The 27,111-nt window shown below is 43.5% G+C and overlaps 1 protein-coding gene across 2 annotated transcripts in view; it reads right to left on the reverse strand.

Annotated features, from left to right (window-relative positions):
* ENTPD7 (ectonucleoside triphosphate diphosphohydrolase 7) overlaps window positions 1-27,111 on the reverse strand; it is a 1,330,884-nt gene that overhangs the window by 841,845 nt on the left and 461,928 nt on the right. For both annotated transcript variants that reach the window (XM_044056723.1, XM_044056722.1), the window contains one exon: window positions 11,629-11,732. In XM_044056723.1, the coding sequence (XP_043912658.1) occupies window positions 11,629-11,732 (104 nt within the window). The remainder of the gene's footprint in view (window positions 1-11,628; window positions 11,733-27,111) is intronic.

The following is a 27,111-nucleotide window of genomic DNA, read 5'->3' on the forward strand; positions in this document are numbered from 1 at the left end:
GGTAGATGCAGCCCTGGTTGAGTGGGGTCTGATCCCCTGTGGGATAGGTTTTCCACAGTGCTTGTAGCAGAAATGAATGCAATGGCCTATCCATTTGGAAATGGTTTGTTTTGAAACAGCTTTCCCCTCTGCCCCTGCAGCAAATGCCACCAGCAGTTGTTCAGATTTCCTTTGAGGTTTAGTCCTGTCCAAGTAGAATCTAAGATGTCTGTGCACATCTAAGGAGTGCAGTATCCGTTCCCCTTTGTTCTGTGGATTAGGAAAGAAGGTTGGCAAATGAATGGACTGATTAAGGGCCACACTGGATACCACCTTGGGCATGAAGGAGGGATTGGTCCTGAGGGACACCCTATCCACATGAAAGATGATGAAAGGCTCCGCTGCCATAAGGGCCTGTAATTCAGATACCTTTCTTGCTGAAGTGATTGCTAAAAGGAAAGCTATTTTCCAAGAAAGGAATTTTAAGTCTGCAGTGGCAGCTGGCTCGAAAGGAGGATGGGTGAGTTTCTCCAATACAAAATTAAGGTCCCAGGCTGGAGTTTTAGCTCTCTTGGGTGGTCGTAAATTTTTGGCCCCTCTGAGGAACTGCTTGAGCAGTGGATGAGAGAAGATGTGTGGTTCTGTGTTATAATGAGCTGAAAAAGCTGAGGCATGAATTTTGATGAAGGAGAAAGACAGGCCCTTGTGAACATCTCAGTTAAGTACTGAGAAATTTGAGGTAAATTGGGCACTGCTGTGCTCATCCCTTGAGACTGGTTCCAGGCACAGAATCTTTTCCATTTTTCAGCACAAGATTTTCTAGTACTAGGCCTCCTTGCCTCTAAAATGATATCCATCACTGGTTTACTGAGGGATGGTAAAGGAGAGATTAGGTAATTAGCCAGGCTGCTAGGATCAGTGTGTGAAGCTGAGGGTGCAGAATCTGTTTCTCCTGCTGAGACAATAGAGTAGGAGTCTGAGGCAGGTGCCATGGGGCCAACAGTGGCACACTGCGCAAGAGGGGGTACCAATGTTGGCATGGCCAGTCTGGTACAATCAAAATTGTCCTTGATTTGTCTTGTTTGATCTTTAGTAGTACTTTGGAGAGCAGAGGCAGAGGAGGAAAGGGATAAACAGAAGCTGAAGGACAGAGCATCCACTTTCCAAGCTTGTTTGTGGGGAGTCGTGCAAAATTTGTCCAATTGACAGTTCTGGGAGGAGGTAAACGGGTCTATATCTGGGCTCCCCCATTTGCTTGTCATCTTGTTGAAAATCCTTGGTTCCAGTTTCCACTCACGTGGGTCCATGAGGTTTCTGCTTAGTTCGTCTGTCAGTGTGTTTCGTTTTCCTGGCAGGAATTGAGCTTGTAGATGCACTTGGTAGCTCAGGGCTGTGTTCCACAATACCATGGCTAGTCTGCAGAGAGGGTAAGAATGTGTACCCCCCTGCTTGTTTATGTACCACATAGCAGTGGTGCTATCCATCTTTACCATTAATTGTCCTTGAAGAATGTGGTCCTTGAAGGCTGTCAGAGCATTCTGTACAGCTAACATTTCTTTTTGCTTGATATGCAGGTCCATTTGACTTGACTTCCATTTGCCCTGAATGCACTTCCCTGCCAGTTGAGCCCCCCCCATGCATAGTCTGATGCTTCTGTTGTTAGAGTTTGGGTGGCAGGGGGTAGTGTGAATGGTAGTCCCTTGTTTTGGTGACAGGCTTCCGCCCACCAAAGAAACTCTAGGAGTAGGCAAGGTATGGTAAGAATCATTATTTCTAGATCCTGAAAATGTTGACAGCATAGGCTTTTTAGATACCATTGTAGCTTCCTCATATGCAGTCTTGCATATGGAATTAGAAGAATGCAGGAGTCCATGAGCCCTAATGCTTGTAGTATTTGCCTTGCAGATAGCAGGGTTTTTGTGGCCACTTGTTTGAAGTAGGTGATCAAATGAATTTGTTTCTCTGGCGTGAGGAAAGCCATCTGGGAAGTTGTATTCAAGCGTGCTCCCAGGAATATAATTTGTTGACAGGGTACCAGGTGTGATTTATTTTCGTTTATGGTGTACCGCAGACAAGTTAGCACCCTTTGTACAAAGGCCAGATGATTCAAAAGTATATCCTGGCTTTCTGCCTGAATTAGACAATCGTCCAGGTACGGGTATATTTGAATATTTCTTTGCCTGCAAAATGCAATGACTGGAGCTAGGCACTTTGTGAATACCCTGGGCGCAGTAGATAAGCCAAAGGGCAGTGCAGAGAATTGATAGTGCGTGTAGCCTGCTTTGAAGTGTAGGTATCTTCTGCAAGATTCCCTGATTGGGATGTGCAGGTATGCTTCCTTTAAATCTAGTGTTGCCAACCAGGCGTCTTTACCTAGCATAGGGAGCAGCTGGTGATAGAGTCAGCATCTTGAATTTTGGAACCACCAAAAAGGTGTTTAGGGTAGACAGGTCTAGGATAGGATGCCATGAATTGTCCTTCCTGGGTACCAGGAAAATTCTCGAGTAGAAACCTTGGCCCTTTTCCTCTTCTGGTACCAACTGAATAGCCCACATGCTTAAGAGAGAAAGTACTTGCTTTTGGGCCTCTGCCCACTGATTTGGAGGTAGATCTGGCCACCCGCTTGGTGTTGATATGTGGAAGTGAAATCTGTATCCCTGGAACACTATATTTAAAACCCATTTGTCCTGGGTAATGAGTTCCCAGTTCTTTGCATGAAGAGCAATCTTTCCCCCCAAAGGGGCAGTCAGTTGAGAAGTGCTTGGAAGTTTTAAAAAGAAGTCATTGAGACAGTTTACTATAGGGGGGAGTTTTATTACTCCCAGATTTGGAAGTGGAGGCCCCCCACTGCTTAGTCCTGTGCATACCCTGGAACTGAAGCCTGGGAGCTCTGCTGGATCTGGGTTTGGACTGAGAAGCTCTGGAAGAGGTAGGAAAGGACGAATTCTTGGAAGGCCAATGCCTACTAAACCTTGGAGGTTGTACTTGTAAAAAATCTTTAACAGTTTGCATAGATTTAGCTTTTTCCTCCATCTTTTTAAGAACTTCTTCTGCCTTGTTGCCAAACAGGCGGTCCTGGTTTAAGGGAGCATCCAGTAATTTCGCTTTAACATGACCTGGTAAGGATTGCTCCTTAAGCCAAGCATGCCTTCTAAGTACAGACCCAGTTACAGCAGCCCTGCAAGATGCCTCTAGTGAATCAAAAACACATTGCAAAGTATGTTTTCCAACTTGTTTAGCTGAATGCAGTAAATCCTGTAAATCCTTATTTTCAGCACAATCAGGAATCAACATAATTTTCTGTTTAAGCAATCCAGTTATATGCTGCTGATACTTTAACACATGAAACTGGCAGTTTAAGGCCCTAATGGCCAAAGTTGCAGAAGTGTATACCTTCTTACCCCATCTATCCAGCGCCCTGGAGTCTCTACCAGAGGGGGTAGGATTTTTGGCAGTAGTAGCTTTAATGCCCTTGGGTCCCTGTGAAATGGTCTCAGGATCCGCAGTAGGATTTTTAAAAAGGAACTTGTGAGAGTCAGGGACTCTGTAATATCTATCAGGTTTTCTGGGAGCAGGAGGTAAAGAGTCAGGGGCCAAGCTAGATTCCGAAAAGGCATCCTCAACAATGTCTAGTACAGGAGGTATGGCTAAAGGCCTGTGCTGGGGCAGGAGTAAGAAATCCCTAAGCCTCTTTTTAGAATCAGAGAAATCCTGACTTTCCCAACGAAAATGCTCCCTAAGAGCATGCAAGGTTTCACCAAAAGGGAAATCCTCTGGGGAGGGAAGCAGAGGGAATAGAGTCCTCAGCATCAGAATCCTCAATCCTGGTCATCAGAGAAAACAGAAAATTCAGAATCCTGGTCAGAAGTATCATAAGCAAACTCAGTCCTAGGTCTCTTAGAGGGGGAAGGCTGGCTTCCCCTGATTAAAGTAATAAGGTCTTCAGCCATTCTTATCATTTGTTTTTTAGGCATAGAGGCCTGACCATGCAGTTTGGGCGTCAGTTTTCTAGGCATGATTCGAGTTTTAGGCCTTGAAGAAGAAGATGGCGTCGGTTTAATACACAAGTCAGTAGGCCTGAATACACCCTCAGAAGCCAGTGCCTGCACAGCGGCTCCGGACCCATCCAAGGTAGAGACATCCGCAGGTTCCACAGTTGAAGCATCTTGCAGCATACCAGACTTCAAATGGGTCTCAGCAGAGGCCTGCGAATCTGAAGTACCAGGTATCATTGGCTGTGAAAGCGCCTCACTGAGTACCGGCGAACTGGCGACTGGCTTAGGAGAAGCGTCGTCGGCAACTTTGGACCTAGGCGGCCTGTCTCTGTCTTTATCTTTGCGTTTTTTCAGAATGTCGGTAGTCGGATGGCTTACCGAAGACATAACAGGGATAATTGAACTGAGCACCAAAATATTTAGAGGCGAAAATATACCGACGATGGATAGTTTGTGGTTTAAATAAGGCACAAAACTGACAGCGAGGTACGTAGTGGTCAGGGCCTAGGCAGGGAATACAGTACGAATGAAAATCTTTATGAGGTATTTGCTTTCCACAAATAATGCAATTATTTACTTATACTGACATTGGTTTAGAGCAAGAAAAAGTTTCCCCAACTTCGGTTCTGAAACGAAAACGAAAATTTCAGGAGTCAGCCGACCGGCACTTGCAAACTGCTTCTGCTTCGGGCACCGCATGGCAAGAAAGGCTGATGTAATGGCGTCGGCTGCATGTTTTATACTCCTGACGACCTGACGTCATGGAAGAAGAGAAAGCAACCGATGCAGGACCCACAACTTTGTTAATTAGGCCGACTGAGGACTACTGCAAGCAGATAACCCAAATGTGATGACTGCAACAGTGAAATACGAAGAACATCCAGCATCCTCTACTGCCCTGGGTTGCCAATTACTCAGGTCATCTGAGTTACAGTCATGTGTTAACTCTCTGCGCCATGGAGACAACAACAGGGAAGGGTTCATATGTAGTTACTAGGCCTTGCAGTTCAACAATATTCCCCAGGCACTGTCTGGTTAAGACTTGCTCAAAGTCAGGAAGAAGGCACATGGAGACTGAGAGAATCAAACAGTGTACCACAGGAAGCAGCTTATTAACAGCTTATAGCCTATGTGCTGTCAGACCTAACATCATTCTCCATATGTCCACAGCTAAGAAAAGATCTATGTCCCCTTACACCAATCGTAACATTACCCAACACAACCAGGCGAAAACAGACAAATTCTGCCTAGTCTGCATGAATACTGCAGCTAGCATAAAGCAACTTACCCCTCCCCCAAGCTCATCAGGGATTCAAAAGTCATTTGAAAGCCTCACTATCCAAGTTTCTACCACCCCACTCTGGTAAAGTACAGCTGTGTACATTTACCATAAATGTAGATGTTCGAGTGTATTCACTGTTGCAGTCATCACATTTGTGTTATCCCTGCCAGGGTAGCCCTCGGCCAGCCCAAATACCAGAGGCGTAGTACTTCTACGTCGGTTGCTGTCACTTCAGTACTGACATCAGGTCGTCAGTAGTATAAAGTAAGGCAGCCGACGCCATTACATCAGTTTTTCTTGCCGGAACTGTCAGGAGCCCCCAAGTGGGAGCAAGGATATGGTGGAAGAACCCCACCAGTAGAAAGCAAATACCAAAATGTCCCTTGTTAGGAGACAGAGAGAAGAGGGGGATGGAGGGAGGGGAACCAGGACTGCAACAGTGAATACACTCAAACATCTACATTTATGGTAAGTGTACACAACTGTACTATGTTCTTCATGTTTCAATGTTGCAGTCCTCACATTTGGGCTGATTCCCAAAGCTGAGGAAAAGGGTGAAGGCAGTCAATGAGACTAGGGGCTGGCTAGGATGCCCTGAAAGACTGCAATGGCAAAGCCTGCCCTGGATTTGGAGAAGATAGGCAGCTGGCAATGTTTGGTTAAAGTGTGCACAAATGTCCAGGTGGCAGCCTCCAGGATGTCCCTGGGTGGGGACTCCTCTGAGAAAAGCTGCAGAGGTGTATGTTGTTCTGGTGGAGTGAGCCTGACCCCCTTAGGGGGAGGCTTTCCATGTTGGTTGTAACAGAAATGGATGCAGTGTGTTATCCATTTAGCAATTGTTTGTTTGGAGATGGTTTTGCCCTCTGCCCCTGCAGCAAAGCTAACCAGCAATTGATCAGACTTTCTGAATGATTTAGTCCTATCTAGATAGAATCTGAGCTGTCTGTGCAAATCTAGAGAGTGCAGGATCCTTTCCCCCATGTTCTGTGGGTTATGGAAAAAGGTGGGCAAATGAATGGATTGGTTGAGAGCCACACTGGACACCACTTTGGGCATGTAGGATGGGTAAGTCCTTAGGGAAACCCTGTCAGCATGGAAGATGATGAAGGGCTCCACAGCCATGAGTGCTTGTAGCTTGGAGACCCTTCTGGCTGAAGTGATGGCCAGAAGAAAAGCTATCTTCCAGGAGAGAAATTTTAACTCTGCTGAAGATGCTGGTTCGAAGGGGGGCAGGGTGAGCTTTTCCAACACAATGTTAGGGTCCCAAGCTGGAGTAGGTGCTCTTCTGGGTGGTCTCAAGTTGCTAGCCCCTCTTAGGAATTGTTTGATCAGAGGGTGTGAGAAAAGGGGCTGCTCAGTGGGGAAATGAGCAGAGATAGCAGAGCCATGAATTTTAATAGAGGAAAAAGAGAGACCACTGAGTAGCAGGTAATCCAGGATGAGAGGGAGGGAGTGCTGGGACGTATCGGCTCCCTTAGCCTGAATCCAGGTGCAGAACCTTTTCCATTTGTCAGTATAAGACTTTCTAGTGCTTGGGCATCTGGGCCTCACATATAACATCTAGTACCTGTTTACTGAGGTTAGCAGACTGATCAATGGTTAGGGGAATAAGCCAAGCTGCTAATTTGAGGGTTTGCAATTGGGGATGCACGAGTTCTCCTTCACTCTGAGTCAGGAAGGTTGGGGTCTGAGTGAGATGCCATGGTGGCACTGGGGACAGGCTGCGCAGCAGTGGGTACCAGTGCTGGTGAGGCCAGTTTGGAGCAATAAGAATTGTCCTTGCTTTTTCCTCCCTTATTTTGAGCAGCACCCTGGCAATGAGAGGTAGTGGAGGAAAGGCATAGACCAACAGACTGACCCAGGGGAAGGACAGGGCATCCACTTTCCAAGCCATGTTGTGATGCTCCCTGGTGCAGAACTTGCTGAGCTGATGGTTGGTGTGGGAGGCAAAGAGGTCGACCTTTGGGGTGCCCCATTTCTGAGTTATTAGGGTGAAGGTTCTTTTGTCTAGTTGCCACTTGTGTGGGTCCAGAAGATTTCTGCTCAAGTGATCTGCCATAGAGTTTACAGAAACTGGCAGGAATTGTGCTAACAGGTGTAGTTTCATGGCACAGGCTGTGTGCCAAAGGGTCATGGCCAGCCTACATAGAGGGTAGGAATGGGTCCCTCCCTGCTTGTTGATATACCACATCACAGTGGTGTTGTCCATTTTGATCAGGAGAGCCCCTGGGGAGAGAAGGGACCCAAAAGCTATCAATGTGTGCTGGACAGCTAACATCTCTTTTTGGTTGATGTGCAGATGGATTTGCTGTGAGCTCCAGTGGCCCTGTATACACCTGCTGACCAGGTGTGCACCCCAGGCATGGTCTGATGCACCTGTGGTGAGGGTCTGGGCGGCGTGGGGGGGGTGGTGAGAAAGGTAGTCCCTTGTTGTGGGAGCATGCTGCTGCCCACCAAGGAAAATCTTACCTGAGCCACGGTATCATGGGTATAAGAGTTTCCAGGTCTTGAGAGTGTTGACACCAAAGGCTTTTTAGGTACCATTGAAGTTTCCTCATATGCAGTCTGGCATATGGAATGAGTAGAATGCAAGATGCCATGAACCCCAGAGCTTGCAGGATTTTCCTTGCATATGACTGGGGTCTGGTGGCTAGTTGAGTGAAGTAGGCTCTCAGGTAAGTTTGCTTTTCTGGTGTAAGGAATGCCATCTGGGATGCTGTGTCCAGGCTTGCTCCCAGGAATATAATCCTTTGGGTGGGTACTAGTTTGATTTTCTTTTCATTGGTAGGGTACCTTAGGGAGGTCAGTAGGGACTTTACAAAGGTCAGGTGCTTGAGCAACTTTTCCTGACTATCTGACTGAATTAGGCAATCATCTAAATATGGATAAATTTGGATATTTCTTTGTCTGCAAAAGACAATGGCCAGAGCCAGACATTTTGTGAAAACTCTGGGAGCAGTAGATAAGCCAAAGGGAAGTGCAGAGATCCTGCCCTGAAACATAGGTATTTCCTGCATGATTCCCTGATAGGAATGTGGAGGTAGGCCTCTTTTAGGTCTAGGGTGGCTAGCCAAGCATCCTTGGAGAGCATGGGTAGCAGTTGCTGGAGGGTGAGTATTTTGAATTTTTGGTATCACCAGGAAGGTGTTTAGAATGGAAAGATCGAGGATGGAGCACCAGGTGCCCTCTTTTCTAGGAATCAGAAAAAGTCTGGAGTAGAAACCTTGGTCTTTCTGTTCTGCAGGAACGTGCTCTACTGCCCACATAGAGATCAGGGAAGGACTTGCTTCTGCGCCTCTGCCCACTGGTTTGGAGGTAGATCTGGGAACCCTTTTGGGGTTGGAAGAGTGTGGAAAGAAAATCTGTATCCCTGGGACACTATGTTGAGGACCCAGTGGTCATTGGTAATGGTGGCCCAGGTGCTTGCGTGAAAGGAGAGTTTTCCTCCTAGGGGTAAGTGAAGGTGGGCAGAGGGGGGGGGTGGTGGAGGAGAGTCATTGTGAATTCTTACCATGAGGGGGTGGCTTAGAACTCCCTGTTTTTGAAGTGGAGGAATTCCACTGTTTTGATCTCTGCATTCCCTGTGGTTGCTGTCTGGGGGGTCTGCTTCCATGGGGTCTGGGCTGAACTGACCTGGTGGGAGCAGGAAAGGACTAGTGCTTGGATGGGCAATGCCTACTGAACCTGGATGGCTGGACCCATAAGAAATCCCTAACTGTCTGCATAGATTTAGCTTTTTCTTCCATCTGTTTTAAGACCTCCTCTGTCTTAGTGCCAAATAAGTTGTCTTTGTGCAAGGGTGCATCCAACAATTTAGATTTAACATGGTCTGGCAAGGGCCGTTCCTTAAGCCATGCATGCCTTCTAAGGACAGAACTGGTGACTGCTGCCCTGCAAGAAGCTTCTAGGGTGTCAAAACCACAGTGTAAGGAGTGCTTAGTTACTTGACTTGCAGAATGCATTAACTCTTGTAACTCTTTAGATTCTGCATAAGCAGGAAAGGAAGACACTTTTTGTTTGAGGAGTTCCATGGTATGTTGCTGAAATTTTAGCATATGGAACTGGCAATTTAGTGCTCGGACAACAAGAGTAGCAGAGGTGTATACTTTTTTTACCCCATATGTCTAGTGCTCGGGAATCCCTATCTGAGTGGGTGGGATTCTTAGCAGAGGTTGCTTTAATACCTTTAGGCCCTTGGGAAATTACCTCAGAGTCAGCAGTAGGATTTTGGAAAATAAATTTGTGTGAGTCAGGGACTCTGTAGTACCCGCCAGGTTTTCTGGGTGCAGGAGGTAGGGTGTCAGGAGTCAAACTGGATTCCAGGAAAACATTGTCCACAACATCCAGGACTGAGGGAATGGCCAGGGGTCTGTGCTGTGGAAGATCTAAGAATTCCCTGAGTCTCTTTTTAGACTGAGGGTAGTCCTGACATTCCCATTGAAAATGCTCCCTTAAGGTATGAAGGGTTTCCCCAAAGGAAAAGTCCTTGGGTGGAGAGGCTGAGGGAAAGGAGTCCTCTGCATTAGAATCCTCATAAGCAGAAAGGGGTTGCATGTCTTCATATTGAGATGCATCAGAGTCATCAGACTCCTGTCAGACAAAACTACTGGGGACACATCTCTTTTTCTTTTGGAAGGGGTAGCTTGGCTTCCCCTGATAAGCTTGATATGGTCTTCCACCATTTTAAGCATTTGAGACTGAGGCAAGAAAGCAGGTGCCTGAGAGTGGGTCGTCGGTTTCTTGGGTATGGTTCATACCCTGGGCCTTAGAAACTCGGTCGTTTTTGACAGAATGGAAGATGCGAAAGAAGTCGTTGGTTTGCACCGAGAATCGGTAGTGCGAACTACTTCCTCGGAAGCTGGTGCCTGCTCAGCGGCTCCGGAACCATCCAAGGGAGAGACAACTACAGGATCCTTAGTCGAAGAGTTTTGCAGCATACCGGACTCTAAAAGGGTCTCGGTAACGGCCTGCGAATCCACAGAAGTGGGAATCAAGGGCTGACAAAGTGCTTCATTGATGACTGGAGAACTGATGACTAGCTTAACGGAAGCATAGTCGATAGGTTTGGACCTGTGTGGTCTGTCTCTGCCTTTATCCTTATGTTTTTTCAGAAGATCTGCTGTCGGATGACTTACCGAAGCCATATCGGAATTCGAGGACTGTAAGCAAAAATATCTAGCTACAATAAGGGCCCAACGACGTATAGTTCTGGCATTGAACAAAGCAAAAAAGCAACAGTGGGGGACGTCGTGGTCTGGGTCTAAGCAAGTGATGCAGTAAGAATGAAAGTCTCGGTGTAGTATTTGCTTTCCACAGGCAAGACAACTGTTAACTTTTTCTGACATCGGTTAGAGCAAGAAAAAAGTATCCCCAATGGGGTACTTGGCTTTAGAAGACTTCAGCTTCAGTTCGGAAGATGAAACTCGGGTAACGGCTGACCAGCAATCGTGCAAACTGCTTCTGCTTCGGGCTCTGTGGCAAGAAAGACTGATGTAATGGCATCAGCTACCTTACTTTATACTACTGACAACCTGACATCAGTCCTGAAGTGACAGCAACCGACGTAGAAATACTAAACCTCTGGTATTCGGGCCAGCCGGGGGCTACCCTGGCAGAGATAACCCAAATGTGATGACTGCAGCAGTGAAACACGAAGAACATCCAACTCTCCCTGTCACCTGCCATCTCTGTGAAAAAGTATTTTAGGAAGACAAGATTAAACTATGCTCTCATGATCTACCAGTCCTGTCCACTCCAACCCTCTATATCCTTTCTTTCCTGTGCATATCCCCCCATATTGCCTTATACACCAATATGTATCACCATCTTTTCTGTTTTTGAATTAAAATAAGACTGTGTTGTCTCAGTCTGTCCTCAATAATAATATCCTGTTTCCCACATCCCAGTGACCTTTCTGTGCCTTTCCCAGCACTATTACCACTCCCTTCTCAATAAGGCTTCCAGAAGTACACAAAGTACTCCAAAAGTGGCCTTACAAATGCCTGATGAAGGGACATTATTACTTTCCTACTGCAGGATTATATCCCTAGATATATAACCGGCACTGTACTGTTTTTTGCTGTTACGATTTTCACTTTGTAACTCATGATGTAGATGTAGGATATGCAATCAGTAAGTAGGACAGTTTTGCTTATATCCTTGAAAGTTCACATTAAGTTATACTGGCAATCACATATGCAACCTGTCCTTGTGCTGAAGTCTGTGGTTCTTTTGTTCATTATGCAGACAAGATTATAAAGGAATGTGTCTAATTTTCTAAGCAGATCTGTGGCAGTTTCATTTTTCTAGAATGACAAACTAATCAAGGAAAATGGCACAAGCACTACATGAAGGATAGCATTTAAGTCATACCTTCCTGTTTACCGGAGATGACCTCAGCATGAGAGTCTGAAAAAAGGAAATCAAATTCCAGGGGTATGTCGGTATACAGGTCTTCAAGGATGGCAGTTTGCTGGCTGTAAGAAAAGAACAATTTTTCAATGCCCACCATTGTTTTATCAAAAGAAAACAACACTGTACAAAACACAATAGGGTACCATTTTCAAGTTAACATCAACACTCACTGTTAAGTAAAGAATGACCAGATAATATTAACAGAGATGTAAAATGTGTGCAGTAATATTTAATATACAAAAGGTGAAATACAAATATCTGACTAGACAAACTGTTTCTAATGATAGAAAAAAAAGTACTGTTGTGTAAGTAAACTTACCATAACAGTAGATGTTTAAATGATCACTGCTGCAGTAGCCTTTGTTATATGGGTTCTATCCTGCCAAGTATATAACAGCCAGCCAACTTCCAAAACTTTAGGGCACCATCCACATGCCCAAACTGTTAGTCAGCTACATGTGACTTGACTAAAAGACAGGTTTGGGTGCCAAGCCTTTCCCAGCTTTCATGCCAACAGAGAAAGTGTGATTGAGCCCTGAAAGTACAATGCCAGAAAAAAAAATATCCACACACTGGCATAAACACACCATAAAACAAGGGGGGAGGTGGAGGGACGGAGTGGATACTGCATCAGTGATCATTCGAAAATCTATTGTTAAGGTAAGTTTAACTACACAACTGTACTATGATTATCATATTTACCATTGCTGCAGTAGCCTTAGCTATATGGGTAGATTACCCCAGCTTCCTGTGTTTGGGAGGAGGGAGGTGAATGCCCCTAGAAAAGCCTGGTCTACAGCTAAAGAAGGAATCAAGATTGTAATGCCTTATAAACATTTGTATAGAGGACAAAGTTTCTGCTTCTAGAAAATTCTAGACTCTAACCCATTCCAAAAAGCCATAGACAATGCCAAGACCCTGGTAGAGTGGGCCTTGACCCTGCCTGGAATAGTCTTGTTATGGTGAGTACAACAGAAGATTGCCTAGGGCAACCATTTATAAATAGTCTGTTCTGAGACAGGTTGCCTCCTCTTAACTTCCCAAGAAATGAATAATTTATCTGAAGAGTTAGTTCAGTTAAGACAGTACCTAAAATGTCTTTGGACGCTCAAGGTATGGAGTATCCCTTCTCCCTCATTTTTAGGTTCAGGAATGAAAAAGTACAATTGTGTACACTTACCATAAATGAAGATGTTCGAGTGTATTCACTGTTGCAGTCATTACATTTGGGTAATCTGCTGGCAGGTTGCCCTCAGTCAGCCTGAATAACAAAGTCTTGGGTCCTGCATCGGTTGCTGTCTCCTCTTCCAAGATGTCAGGGTGTCAGGGGTATAAAACATGCAGCTGATGCCATTTTAATCAGTTTTTCTTGGCCCAGATGTCAGGTGCCCCCCCAAATGGGGAGCAAAATATATATAAATAAACAGTAAATATATAAATGCACCTTAGAAACATAAAATTTACCTTAAACTAAAAGCAAATACACCACAAAGGCTTTTGAGTACAGTGAAGGAAAGAAAAGGTATAGAATGGGGCATGGGGGTGGGTAATCTGGACTGCAACAGTGAACACACTCGAACATCTACATTTATGGTAAGTGTACACAACTGTGCTAAGTTCTTTGTGTTTCACTGTTGCAGTCATTACATTTAGGTAGAATCCCAAAGCTATGGATGGGAGGATGGAACTAAACAGCATTAGGAGCAGCTGTAAGGCCCTGCAGGACTGCAGTGGCAAAGCCTGCCCTGGATTTAGAGAAGAGAGGTAAATGATAATGCTTTGTGAATGTATGAACAGAGCTCCAAGTAGCAGCTTCTAGAATGTCTTTGGTTGGGACCCCTCTGAGAAAAGCTGCTGAAGTAGAGGCAGCCCTGGTGGAATGGGATCTGATCCCCTTGGGCACAGGTTTACCATGGTGCAAATAGCAGAAGCAAATGCAGTGGCTTATCCATTTAGAAATAGTCTGCTTTGATATAGCCTTCCCCTCTGATCCTGCAGCAAATGCTACCAGTAGTTGCTCAGACTTTCTTAGAGATTTTGTCCTGTTTAAGTAGAATCTTAGTTCTCTGTGTACATCCAATGAATGCAGAATCCGCTCACCCTTGTTCTGTGGATTGGGGAAGAAAGTTGGCAAATGAATGGTGTGATTAAGACCCACACTGGATACCACCTTAGGCATGAAAGATGGATTGGTCCTGAGAGCCACCTTGTCCGGATGAAAAATAATGAAAGGCTCCACTGCCATAACAGCCTGTAATTCTGAAATCCTTCTAGCTGAAGTGATTGCTAAGAGGAAAGCTGTTTTCCAGGAGAGAAATTTTAGGTCTGCAGTAGCAGTTGGCTCAAAAGGAGGGACAGTGAGTTTCTCCAAAACAAAATTGAGGTCCCATGCAGGAGTTGGTGCTCTCCTGGGAGGTCTTAAAATTTTTGGCCCCTCTGAGATACTGCTTTAGCAGAGGATGAGAGAAGAGGGGAGGTTCTGTGTTGTAATGAGCTGAAATGGCAGAGGCATGGACTTTTATGGAAGAAAAAGATAGGCCCTTGTGAAGCATCTCAGTTAAGTATTGCAGACTCTGAGGAATATTGGGCATTGCTGTGCTTATTCCTTGTGATTGGTTCCAGGCACAGAATCTTTTCCATTTGTCAGCATAAGATTTTCTAGTACTAGGCCTTCTAGCCTCCAAAATGACATCCATCACTGGTTTGCTGAGGGATGCCAAGGGTGAAATGAGTAGATTAGCCATGCTGCAAGATTCAAAGTTTGGAGCCGAGTGTGCAGAATTTGGTAGTTCTGCTGAGACAGTAGGTAAGGTGTCTGAGGCAGGTACGACGGAGGAAGGTATGATACATTGCGCAGGAGTGAGTACCAGTGTTGGCGAGGCCAGTCTGGAGCAATCAGAATAATTTTTGGTTTGTCCTGTTTGACTTTTAGTAGAACTTCGGAGAGCAGAGGCAGAGGGGGGAAAAGCATAGACTGATAGGTTTTTCTAGCTGAATGATAGAAAATCCACTTTCCAAGCTTTTTTTGTGATGAATTCTTGTGCAGAATTTCTCCAACTGATAGTTCTGGGGTGAGGCAAAAAGATCTATGTCTGGGTTCCCACATTTGCGTGTCAACATGTTGAAAACTTGTGGTTCTAGTTTCCATTCGTGTGGGTCCATAAGATTTCTGTTTAGTTCGTCTGCCGGAGTATTTAGCTTTCCTGGCAGGAATTGAGCTTTGGGTTGTATCTGATAGGTCAAGGCCGTGTTCCACAATGCCATGGCTAGTCTGCAAAGGGGGTAGGAATGTGTACCCCCCTGCTTGTTTATGTACCACATAACTGTGGTGTTGTCTGTCTTTATCATTAGTTGTCCTGGATGAAGGTAGTCCTTGAAGGCTGTCAGAGCATTCTGTACAGCTAGCATCTCTTTCTGATTGATACGTAGGTGCATTTGATTTGGGCTCCATTTGCCCTGAATTCACTTCCCTGCCAGATGAGCCCCCCCCCAAGCATAGTCTGATGCATCTGTTGTTAGGGTTTGGGTGGCAGGGGGTGGAGTAAATGGCAGTCCCTTGTTTTGGTGGCAGGCCTCTGCCCACCATAGGAACTCTAGTTGCAGGCAAGGTATAATAGGAATCATTGTTTCCAGGCTGTGACAATGTTGACTCCATAGACATTTTAAGTACCATTGAAGTTTCCTCATATGCAGTCTTGCATATGGAATTAGAAGAATGCAGGAGGCCATGAACCCCAAGGCTTGCAGTATTTGTCTTGCAGATAGCATGCTTTTTGTGGCCACTTGTTTGAAGTAAGTTACCAAATGACTTTGCTTTTCTGGCATGTGGAAAGTACAGTTTTGTACCTACCATAAATGTAGATGTCCGAGAGACATGCAACTGCAGTCATAACATGTGGGTTGTCCTGCCTCAGGCAGCCCTCGGTCGGCCGGATTCCAAAGTCTGGGTCCGACATCGGCTGATGTCGCATTTCTCTCCGACGTCAGAGCGGCTGGAGTATATAAGCATCAGCCGACGCCATTTTCTTCAGTGTTTCTTGCCCCAGATGCCAGGTGCCCTCCAAGGAAGTCTGTAATCAAATTGGAAGACAAAAACAGGATTCCAAACAAATACATGAGCAATAAAACAAATACACCATAACAGATATCCCCAGCTAAGAGAGAGAGGGATAGGAGTGGACCCTAAGCATAGAGGGGTATGGAGGTATGGAAAACCGACTGCAGTTGCATGTCTCTCGGACATCTACATTTATGGTAGGTACAAAACTGTACTATGTCCTTCAAGAATGCAACTGCAGTCATAACATGTGGGTAGAATACCATAGCTTAGCTGGGGAGGAGGTATGCTCTAGGAAAGAGATGGTGTGGCAATCAAACCCTGCAGGACTGCCGAAGCAAAGCCTGCTCTGGATCTGGAGTATAGGGGGAGATTGTAGTGTTTTGAGAATGTATGCACGGAGCTCCATGTAGCAGCTTCTAGAATGTCCTTTGTAGGCACCCCTCTTAAAAATGCTGTAGAGGTGGCTGTAGCTCTGGTGGAATGTGGTCTGACATAGGCTGGAACAGTCTTTCCATGAAAGGAATAACAGAATCTGATGCAATGTCCAATCCATTTAGAAATAGTCTGTTTTGAAATTGCTTTTCCTTGGACTGCAGGGCGTAAGCTACAAAAGCTGTTCAGACTTCCTACTGGCCTTGGTTCTGTCCAGGTAGTATCGAAGTTGTCTATGAATGTCCAAGGTATGTAAAATCCTTTCCCCTTATTCTCAGGATTGGGGAAGAAGGCAGGCAGATGAATGGCTTGATTTAGAGAAACCCTAGATACCACCTTTGGCATAAAGGTAGGGTTGGTCCTTAATGAAACCCTGTCTCTGTGGAAAATAATAAAGGGTGGTATTGCCATTAGGGCCTGTAGTTCAAACCCTTCTTGCTGAGGTAATTGCCAACAGGAAGGCTGTTTTCCATGAGAGAAATTGCAAGTCAACTGAAGCTGCTGGCTCAAAAGGAGGTAGAGTCAGTTTTTCTAAGACAAAATTGAGGTCCCAGGCTGGCACTGGGGCCTTTCTTGGTGGCTTAATGTTCTTGATTCCCTGAGGAATTGCCTTAGTAAGGGGTGAGAAAATACAGGAGGATCAGTGTTGTATCTGGCTGAAATAGCAGATGCATGTATTTTTATTGACGAATATGAGAGGCCACTCTGTAACATATCTGCCAAATATTCCAAGATAAGTGGGATGTTCAGCAATGATGCATCATGCCCTTTGCTGGTATTCCAATTGCTGAATCTTTTCCACTTTGCTAAGTAGACCTTTCTGGTGGATGGTCTTTGAGCCTCTGTTAGTATCCGCTGAACTTCCTTGGAGAGAGGTAAGTTGAATGTATTTATGGGATCTCCCAGGCTGTTAGCTGCAGAGTTTGAAGGTTTGGATGCAGTGTTTTGAAATTGTGCTGAGTCAAAAGTAGAGGCCACTGAGGGAGGGCCCACCTCCTGGTGTGACATATGCTCCGTAGTAGTGGGTACCAGTGTTGTCTTGGCCAATCCGGAGCTATTATGATTCCCTTGGGCTTCTCTGCTTTGATCTTTAGTAATACTGAGGTCATCAGTGGCAGAGGTGGGAATGCATAGATTGCTAGGGAGTTCCAGTTGAATGAAAGAGCATCTATTTTCCAAGCCTTTGGATGGTATGTCCTTGTGCAAAATTTTAGTAGTAGATGATTGAGGTGAGAGGCAAATAGGTCCACTTCTGGCTTGCCCCATGTCGAAGTGAGTTGTCTGAAAGCCTTCGGATGCAACCTCCACTCGTGTGGATCTGTGAAATTCCTGCTTAGGCTGTCCGCCAACACATTGTCTTTTCCTGGAACAAACTGTGATTGCAACTGGATGTTTAGACTCAGTGATTTCTCCCAAAGCTGCATTGTCAGTCTGCAAAGGGGATAGGAGTGAGTGCCCCCCTGCTTGTTTATGTACCACATCACAGTGGTGTTGTCTGTCCGTATCATTAAGTGACCTTGCTGGAGTTGGTTTTGAAAAGCCTCGATAGCATGCATTACTGCCAGCATTTCCTTTTGATTTATATGCAGATGTGTTTCCTTTGGAGACCATTGTCCTTGTATACATCTGCCTTCCATGTGCGCCCCCCATCCGAGGTCTGAGGCGTCTGTAGTCATGGTCTGTGTTATCTGTGGTTTTTTGAATGACAAACCTGTGTTTTCCTGGCTCACGAAGCCCACCATAGGAATTCCTTTTGTAAGCATGGGATGAGTGGTATGATTGTCTCAAGTTGTTGCTGTGCTGAGACCAAATGCTTTTAGGTACCATTGAAGCTTTCTCATGTGTAGTTTTGCTAATGGAACCAGTAGGATGCAGGATGCCATGTAACCCAGGGCCTGTAGGACTCTCCTTGCAGTCATCTGGGTGAGTTTTGCTATACCTTTGAAGTACTGAGTTAACTTCTCTTGCTTGTCTTCTGTCAGGTAAGCCATTTGAGAGGCTGTGTCTAGTTTGGCTCCTAAGAAGATTATTTGCTGGGATGGCTGCAGTCTTGATTTTTGGAAGTTGACTGTGTATCCCAGAGCTTGAAGTAATCGTATGACACATTCCAGATTTTTTGTCAACATCAATTTGTCGTCCGCTTGTATGAGGCAGTCGTCCAGGTATGGGTAAATTTGTATACCCTGGAGCCTGCAATGAGCAATTACTGAAGCCAGGCATTTTGTAAACACTCTGGGTGCAGTAGATAAGCCAAATGGCAATGCTGAGAATTGATAATGCTCTGGCCCTGCAAGAAATCTGAGGTATCTTCTGTAACTGTGTCTGATAGGGACATGCAGGTATGCCTCCTTGAGGTCCAGAGTAATCAGCCACGACTCCTTGCCCAGCATGGGAAGGAGTTGCTGTAGAGTCAGCATTTTGAACTTTGGTACTATGAGAAAGGTGTTTAACGCAGACAAGTCCAGTATTGGTCTCCATTGAGTTTCTTTTCTTGGAACAAGGAACAGTCTTGAGTAAAATCCCTGTTCTTGTTCTTGTTGTGGAACTCTTTCTATTGCTTTCATTTTAGTTAGCAGAGAGATTTGCTTGATAGCCTCTGCCCTTTGATGTTGTGGTAGATTTGGCATGCCTTGTTTTCTTGGTAAGGTATGAAAATGAAACCTGTACCCTCGGTCTATAATGTCCAAAATCCATTTGTCCTTTGTCAGTCTGTGCCAGTTTTCTGCAAACAGAGATAATTTCCCACCCAAGGGAGCTTCCAGTTGTTCCCTGGTAGGCGGTAGTAGAGGAAAGTCATTGAGATTGTGGTTGTTGGGCAGGAGAAACCCCTGCGTCACCTCTTTGGTTTCCTGGCTGCCATTGACATCCCCTGTAAGGGCCTCTGTATTGGCCTCTTCCTTGGCCACGTCTGTTCTTACCCCTTTGAAACTTTTCTGGATTAGGAAAGGACCAGTTTTTTGAAGGCCAATTCCTACTGAATCTGGGGGGTTGAACCTGGAGGAAATCCTTTACAGTTTGAACTGATTTTGCTTTTTCTTCGATGGTCTTTAGTACATCCTTAGCATTTGCACCAAAAAGCTTGTTCTTTTCCAAAGGTGCATCCAGAAGCTTTGCTTTTACATGATCTGGTAGAGGTTGATCTTTTAACCAAGCATGTCTTCGCATCACTGCCCCTGTCATAGCTGCCCTACATGAAGCTTCCAGTGCATCATATCCACACTGCAGGAAGTGATTGCTTACTTGCTGAGTGTTATGTACAGCTTCCTGCAAAGTCTTCCTGTCTAAAGGATCAGGAGAAGCTAGTGTTTTTTGTAAATCTTCTAAAAGATAATCCTGATATTGGAACATATGAAAAAGGCAATTTAAAGCTCTCATAGATAAGGTAGTGGAAGTGTAAACCTTTTACCCCATCTCTCTAATGACCTTGCTTCCCTGTTGGAGGGCAAAGGATTTTTTGAGGTGGAGGCTGAAACTCCTTTAGGCCCCTGTGAAATAGTTTCCAAATCAACAGTATGGGCCCTGAATAAATGGGAATGAGTTTCAGGGACCCTGTAATACCTGTCTGGCTTGGCTGGTGCAGGAGGAGAGTATCAGGGTAGCACTAGAATCAGAATACAAATCATCCAAAACATCAAGTACAGGAGGAATAGCTAAGGGCCTGTGCTGAGGCTTCTTAAGGAAAGTCCTAAGGCGTTTCCTGGAATCAGAATATTCCTGGCCCTGCCACTTGAAATGTTCCCTCATAGTGTGCAGAACTTCCCCAAAGGAAATATCCTCAGGTGGGGAGGCTGAAGGTATGGAATCTTCTGCATCTGAGTCCTCATAGGTCTGGAAGAGCTCTTCCTGGCTATCAGAGTGGACAGAGCCCTCAGAGTCTTCATCTGAAGGAGTAGGGTCAGAGGGTTCAACCCGGGGCCTTTTATCAGGAGGAGGCTGGGATGCTCTCTCTGGATGGGTCTGCGAACCTCTAATCATGGAAATTAAATCAGCAGCCATGGACATAATTTGTGTCTCTGGACTCGGCTGAGGTAAGGATCTATTAGTAATATGCTTTGTTTTGCTGGCTGCCTTAGCCCTAGTGTAGGCCTTAATAGACATGGCCATAGGAGGCCTGGCAGCTCCACGTGCAGGAGTGACCTTGTCTACAGCAATGGTCTCGGGCATTTCCTCGGTTTCGGTATCCGGAGGAAAATCTATAACTGGCGTCGGAGTAATGTCTGGAATCGGAGTCGTCGGTAATGCGGTGTCTTCAGTTCGGAGCGGTGGAGAGACCGTCTCAGAGGGAACCGGAGCACTCGCGCTAGGTTTTGGCGTGGAGTCTGTAGTAGACGCGGGCTGAGGATATCGGTCTCGGTCTTTTCGCTTTTTGGGAGTTTGCGATGTCGGAAGATCCGACGGCATGGTATAAGCAAATTTATCGCTGAAAAAGTCTTCAGCGAACTCCGCTGAGAGTGCGCTTATTGAAGCGAGCACAGGCTACACAGGCCGAGACGTCGTGGTCTGGTCCCTGGCAAGGGAGGCAGTAAGAGTGGAAATCCTTATGAGGTATTTGTTTACCACAAAAAAGACAATTGTTAACTTTTTCAGTAATTTCTGACATCGGCTGAGGCAAGAAAAGGTCCCCAACGGGGTACTTAGCTTTTTTTGATGACTTCGGTATCGTAGAATACAGGAGCTGACCGACCGGCACTTGCGAACTGCTTCTGCTTCGGGCACCGCGCAGCAAGAAAGACTGGTGAAAATGGCGTCGGCTGATGCTTATATACTCCAGCCGCTCTGACGTCAGAGAGAAATGCGACATCAGCCGACGTCGGACTCAGACTTTGGAATCCGGCCGACTGAGGGCTGCCTGAGGCAGGACAACCCACATGTTATGACTGCAGTTGCATTCTTGAAGGACATCCCCATCTGGGCAGTTGTACACAAGCTTGTACCCAGGAATGTAATCTGTTGAGAGGGTACCAGTTGTGATTTCTTTTCATTTATGGTGTACCCTAGACAAGTTAGAACCCTTTTTACAAATGCCAGATTTATAAGCATGGCCTGGTTTTCTGCCTGAATTAGACAATCGTCCAGGTATGGATATATTTGAATATTTCTTTGCCTACAAAATGCAATTACTGGAGCCAGGCACTTTGTGAATACCCTGGGTGCAGTAGACAAGCCAAAGGGCAGTGCAGAGAAGTTATAATGCAAGTAGCCTGCTTTGAAGCATAGGTATCTTCTGCAAGATTCTCTGATTGTGATATGCAGGTAAGCTTCTTTTAAAATCTAGAGTTGCCAACCAGGCATCCTTGCCTAGCATAGGAAGTAACTGGTGAAGATTCAGCATCTTGAATTTTGGAATGTCCAGAAAAGTGTTTAGAGTAGACAGGTCCAGAATTGGAAGCCATGATTTGTTTTTTTATGGGTTCCAGGAAAAGCCTGGAATGGAAACCTTGTCCCTTTTCCTCTTCTGGTACCAGTTGAATAGCCCCCATGTTTAAGAGGGAAAGTACTTGTTTCTGAGCCTCTGCCCACTGATTTGGTGGCAGGTCTGGCCACCCGTTTGGTGTTGGCAATGTGTGGAAATGAAATCTGTATCCCTGGGACATTATGTTTAAAACCTATTTGTCCTGGGTTATGAGTTCCCAGTTTTTTGCATGAAGAGCAATCTTTCCCCCCAAAGGGGTGGCTAAAAGGTAAGTGGTTGGTAATTTTAAAGGAAAGTCATTGAGACTGTTTACCATAGAGGGGATGTCTTGTTATTTCCAGATTTGGAAGTGGAGGCCCCACATTGCTTAGTTCTGAGAGTCCCTTGGGACTGAAACCTGGTGCTTTTAGTGTGTTTGGGTTTGGCTTGAGTGGATCTGGAAGGAGCTGGAAAGGACCAATTCTTAGTAGGCCAGTTCCTACTAAATCTTGAAGATTGCACTTGTAAGAAATCTTTCACAGTTTGCATATATTTAGCTTTATCTTCCATCTTTTTTAGAACTTCTTCAGCCTTATTGCCAAACAGGCGGTCCTGATTTAAAGGAGCAGCCAACAATTTTGCTTTAACATGATCAGGCAGAGATTGCTCCTTAAGCCAAGCATGCCTTCTAAGCACAGACCCAGTAACAGCAGCCCTGCAAGAGGCCTCTAAAGAATCAAAGCCACATTGCAAAGTATGTTTTCCAACTTGTTCAGCTGAATGCAATAAATCCTGTAAATCTTTATTTTCCACACAGTCAGAAATCAACATAATTTTCTGTTTAAGCAGTCCAATAATATGCAGTTTATATTTTAGCATATGAAATAGGCAGTTTAAAGCCCTGATTGCCAAGGTTGTAGAAGTATAAACATTTTTACCCCATCTATCTAGCGCCCTGGAGTCTCTATCAGAAGGGGAAAGATTTTTAGCAGTAGAAGCCTTAATGCCCTTGGGCCCCTGAGAAATGGCTTCTGGGTCTGCAACAGGATTTATGAAAAGGACCTTGTGGGACTCAGGAACTCTGTAGTATCAGTCAGGTTTACTAGGAGCTGGAGGCAGGGAATCAGAGGCCATACTGGATTCCGAAAACACATAAGGAGGTATAGCCATAGGCCAATGCTGAGGTAGGAGGAGGAAATCCCTAAGCCTATTTTTAGATTCAGAAAATTCTTGACTTTCCCAGTGGAAATGCTACCTTAAAGTATCTAAAGTTTTCCCAAAAGAAATGTCCTCGGGGGGGGGGGGGAATCCTCTGCATCAGAATCCTCATAAGTAGGAAAGGACAAATCCAGGTCATTGGAAGAATTAGAGTCCTGATCAGAAGATTCATAGTCAAGTTCAGTCCTAGGCCTCTTAGAAGGAGGGGGTTGACTACCCCTGATTAGAGTGATAAGATCTTCAGCTATTTTGATCATTTTTTAGGCATAGGGGCCTGAACATGTGGCCTGGGCATCGGTTTTTTTAGAAGTAGATCAAGATGTAGGCCTTAGAATAGAAGTTGTCGGTTTAATATGCAAGTCTGTAGGCCTGAATATACCCTCAGAAGCCAGTGCCTGCACAGCGGCTCCGGACCCATCCAAGGTAGAGACATCCAAGGTTCCATAGGTGAAGCATCTCGCAGCATACCTGACTCTGAATGGGTCTCAGTAGAGGATTGCGAGTCAGAAGTAGCGGGTACCAGGGGCTGCGAAAGCACCTGAGTACCAGCAAAATAGCGACTGGCTTAGGAGAAGCGTCATCGGCAGATTTGGACCTCGACGGCCTGTCTCTGTCTTTTTCTTTGCGTTTTTTCAGAATTCTGGTAGTCGGATGGCTAACCGAAGTAATTTCTGGATAATTAAACTGAGAACCGAAATATTTAGAGGCAAAAATGTACTGACAACGGATAGTGCGCTGATTAAATAAAGCACAAAACCGATAGCAAGGTACGCCGTGGTCAGGGCCTAGGCAAGGAATACAGTACAAATGAAAATCTTTATGAGGTATTTGCTTCCCACAAGTAATGAAATTATTAACTTTTACTGACATCGGTAAGGAGCAAGAAAAAGTTTCCCCAACGGGGTACTTAGCTTTAAGTTGAAGACTTCGGTTCTGAAACTCGAAAACAAAAATTTCAGGAGTCGGCCGACCGGCACTTGCAAACTGCTTCTGCTTCGAGCACCGCATGACAAGAAAGACTGATGTAATGGCATCGGCTGCATGTTTTATACCCCTGACGACCTGATGTCATGGAGGAAAGGACAGCAATTGACGCAGGACCCAAGACTTTGTTAATGAGGCCGACTGAGGGCAACCTGCCAGCAGATTACCCAAATGTAATGACTGCAACAGTGAAACACGAAGAACATCAAAATTTTAGGTAAAATTATCAATTAAAATTAAAGAGAGCCTATCTTCCATTGTGAAGAACATTTTAATCCATCTTTTGATTAGTTCACTAATGGTGGTTATTAAATTGTTGTTTAGTTTAACAGACTCCTTCCATGTACTCTTTATACTGACACCCAAATATTCTAATACATCATTCTCCCAATTAAACAGGCTATTCTCTCCAATACAAAATAGTAAATCAGTAATCAGTTAACAGCATCTTGATTGAATAAATAAAAGTTAAAGGCATACACTATACAAACACTATATAAACAATATATAAACAATTTATTTATTCAGTCAAGATGCTGTTAACTTATTGGATATGACCTAGATGTATCATTACTTAAACAAGAGCAGCAGTTACTGTAATATGTCTGAGAAAGCAGAGAGGACTCTGTGAAAGCGCTCACATGTTTTATATTTTTACTATTTTGTATTAGAGTGTTGTTTTGCCGTGTGTATTCCAACGATTTGTTGGCTTTTTTGAAATATTTTACTTTTATCGTTGGTTACTTTATCCAGATTCAGGGGATCTGTGTTTGATATATTGTCTCTTCAGTTTTTGTTGATCTTTTTGTTAATTAATAATGTTTTGGATTTATTATCACTAAATTTAAGCCCTGAAATTCTTTCAAATTTAAGGTATTTATAACATCATGCAAAGAACCATCAATATCACCTAATGTTAACAACATATCAGCAGCAAATAATTGTATCTTAGGACAATAGTCCTTATTCATTTGAAAGCCTTTTCTATTGTGCTTGTTTCTGATATATGTAGCAAAAGGTTCCATTGAAAGCGCAAACAATAATGGTGACAAAGGACAACCTTGTCTAGTTCCCTTGAGGATTTCTAGTGGTGAGGATAGACATTATCCGATTTGCACATAAGCTTGTGCCCTACTATAAATTTTCATTAATAAGCTGACAAAATCTGAGGAGAATTCAAAAGCAAACATAATTCTTTGTAGATAAGACCAACTAACAGAATCAAAAGCCTTTTCTATATCTAGGCTGATAATATTTAGTTTTCTGCATTTGCATGCTATGTCTATTAATGATAGTAATTTAATAATGTTATCTTGCACTTTTCTATGAAGAATGAACCCTGTCTGATCATTATGTATTAGATTAGGTAATATTTTCTTTATCCTATTAGCTAATATTGTCATGAAAATTTTATAATCAGTGTTTAGTAATGAAATTGGCCTATGTGAATCACAAGATTAGGGGTCCTTACCTTGTTTTAATATGGGGGAGATAATTGAGTATTTTCATGATGGAGGTGTTATACATTTTTTCTTAACCATAATAAAGGCACTCATCATTTTCTTTATTATATATTCAGGAAAAATCTTATGTAGTTCAGGAATTATTCCATCCAATCCTGGAACTTTATTATCTTTTACATTTTTTATTTGCTCTTTCACTTCTGTTAGTGTTATTTGTTTATTTAATATGTTATTTTGTTGCATTGACACCTTACTAGTTATATTTTCTTGAATACAAGTATTTATTAAATTTCTGTCTCCAAAAGTGTATTATTTATATCTTTATAATAGTTTTTGAACACTTCTAACATGCCCATTAACTTAGACGTACCCTTAACCGAACCATCACTTTTATATTTAATCTCATTAATAAGATTTTGATTGTTTATTTTTCGGAAATTATAGCTATTTTATGTAGATCCATGGGATTTAAAGCATAAGATTGTAATTTCAATTTTTCCAGGTTTATGGTTATCTTATGATTCAGAACTTCTAAGAATTTTTGATTTAACTTAGTAATTTTATGTGCTACTTTATTTGGTTTTGCGTCCATTTTTTCTTGTCTATGTTTTTTTGTAAGTCTAAAAGTTTTTTGTCCCACTCTCTCCTTTTTTTTAGGTACCAAGATTTTATTCTACCATATATATATATATATATATATATATAAACTTTAAAGCTGTCCCATAGTATAGTATCAGTCACTTCATCATTATCATTTGTTTCCATAAACATGTCGATTTCTTTCATTATCCATTCCCTAAAGTCTTTTAACTTAGTTATGTAAGCAGGAATTCTCTGTAAAAATCTTAAATCATCTGTATGTGTAGTTAATGTAAAGTCTATAGCATTATGGTCCGAAAGTGGACAAGTCATTATAGATACGGCACTTATTTTAGAGTATATATTATCTGATATAAAGAATTTATCAATGTCTGTTTGTGTACCAAACCGATATGAATAGTGAGCATAGAATAAGGAATAATGTTCTCTTAGACCATGTATATCTTTAAGGTTCATCTGGTTTATAAAGTCATTTAACCTCTTGCCTTGAGATGTTAGTATTATTTTACCATTTTTAGAAGTATCATTGCCTGACAATAGGCAGTTAAAATCACCTGTTGCTATAATTTCCGCTTTTGCATTTTAAAGTAATTAGGTCCAGATATTTGTCAACATATTTAGTACTCAGTCCTGGTATCCAGTGTGTATTAATCAAAGTATAAATCTTCCTATGGATTTCCACAATAACCATGCTTCGCATCCTATCTTTTTCTGAAATTGTATCTATAATTCTTGGCACAGTACAAGTATTTTTCCATAGAATAAGAGTGCCCCTTCTCTTAGTCTTAAAACACGAATCAGTCAGATGATCTTGGCTTTATGCATTTTGATATATTTAAGCAAACCAGCTCTTTTGACATTATTGTTCAAACCATTAATATTTAATGATAAATATTTATAAGCCATTGCCTATAATGTGTATGTTATTACTAACTGAAAGACCTTTCTTCCATGTTGACTTGAAACCTGCTGAAAACTTATTTCTCATGGATGCATAACGTGTATTAAGCACTACTTTCAAAAACCCAAAACTATTCACAAATACACACATGAAACAAAGTTTCTGGTTTAGTTAAAAACTTAACTAAACCATCCATCCACCACCTCTCCAATATCAAATTACACAAATTGTCCATCTCTGCTTAGACTATAGTATAAAAACAAAATAGAAAAGCATTATGAAACCAACTAAAGAAATATGAATCCATGAAATATACATTAGTATGAGAGTGTCCAATATATCCGAAGCTATATGAATATGTCACATCTGGTGGTCCCCTGCTATAAACAAA

Source organism: Protopterus annectens, chromosome 14.part0 (assembly GCF_019279795.1).
Source record: "Protopterus annectens isolate FY-2018-M chromosome 14.part0, PAN1.0, whole genome shotgun sequence".
In the NCBI taxonomy this organism is placed as follows: Eukaryota; Metazoa; Chordata; order Ceratodontiformes; family Protopteridae; genus Protopterus; species Protopterus annectens.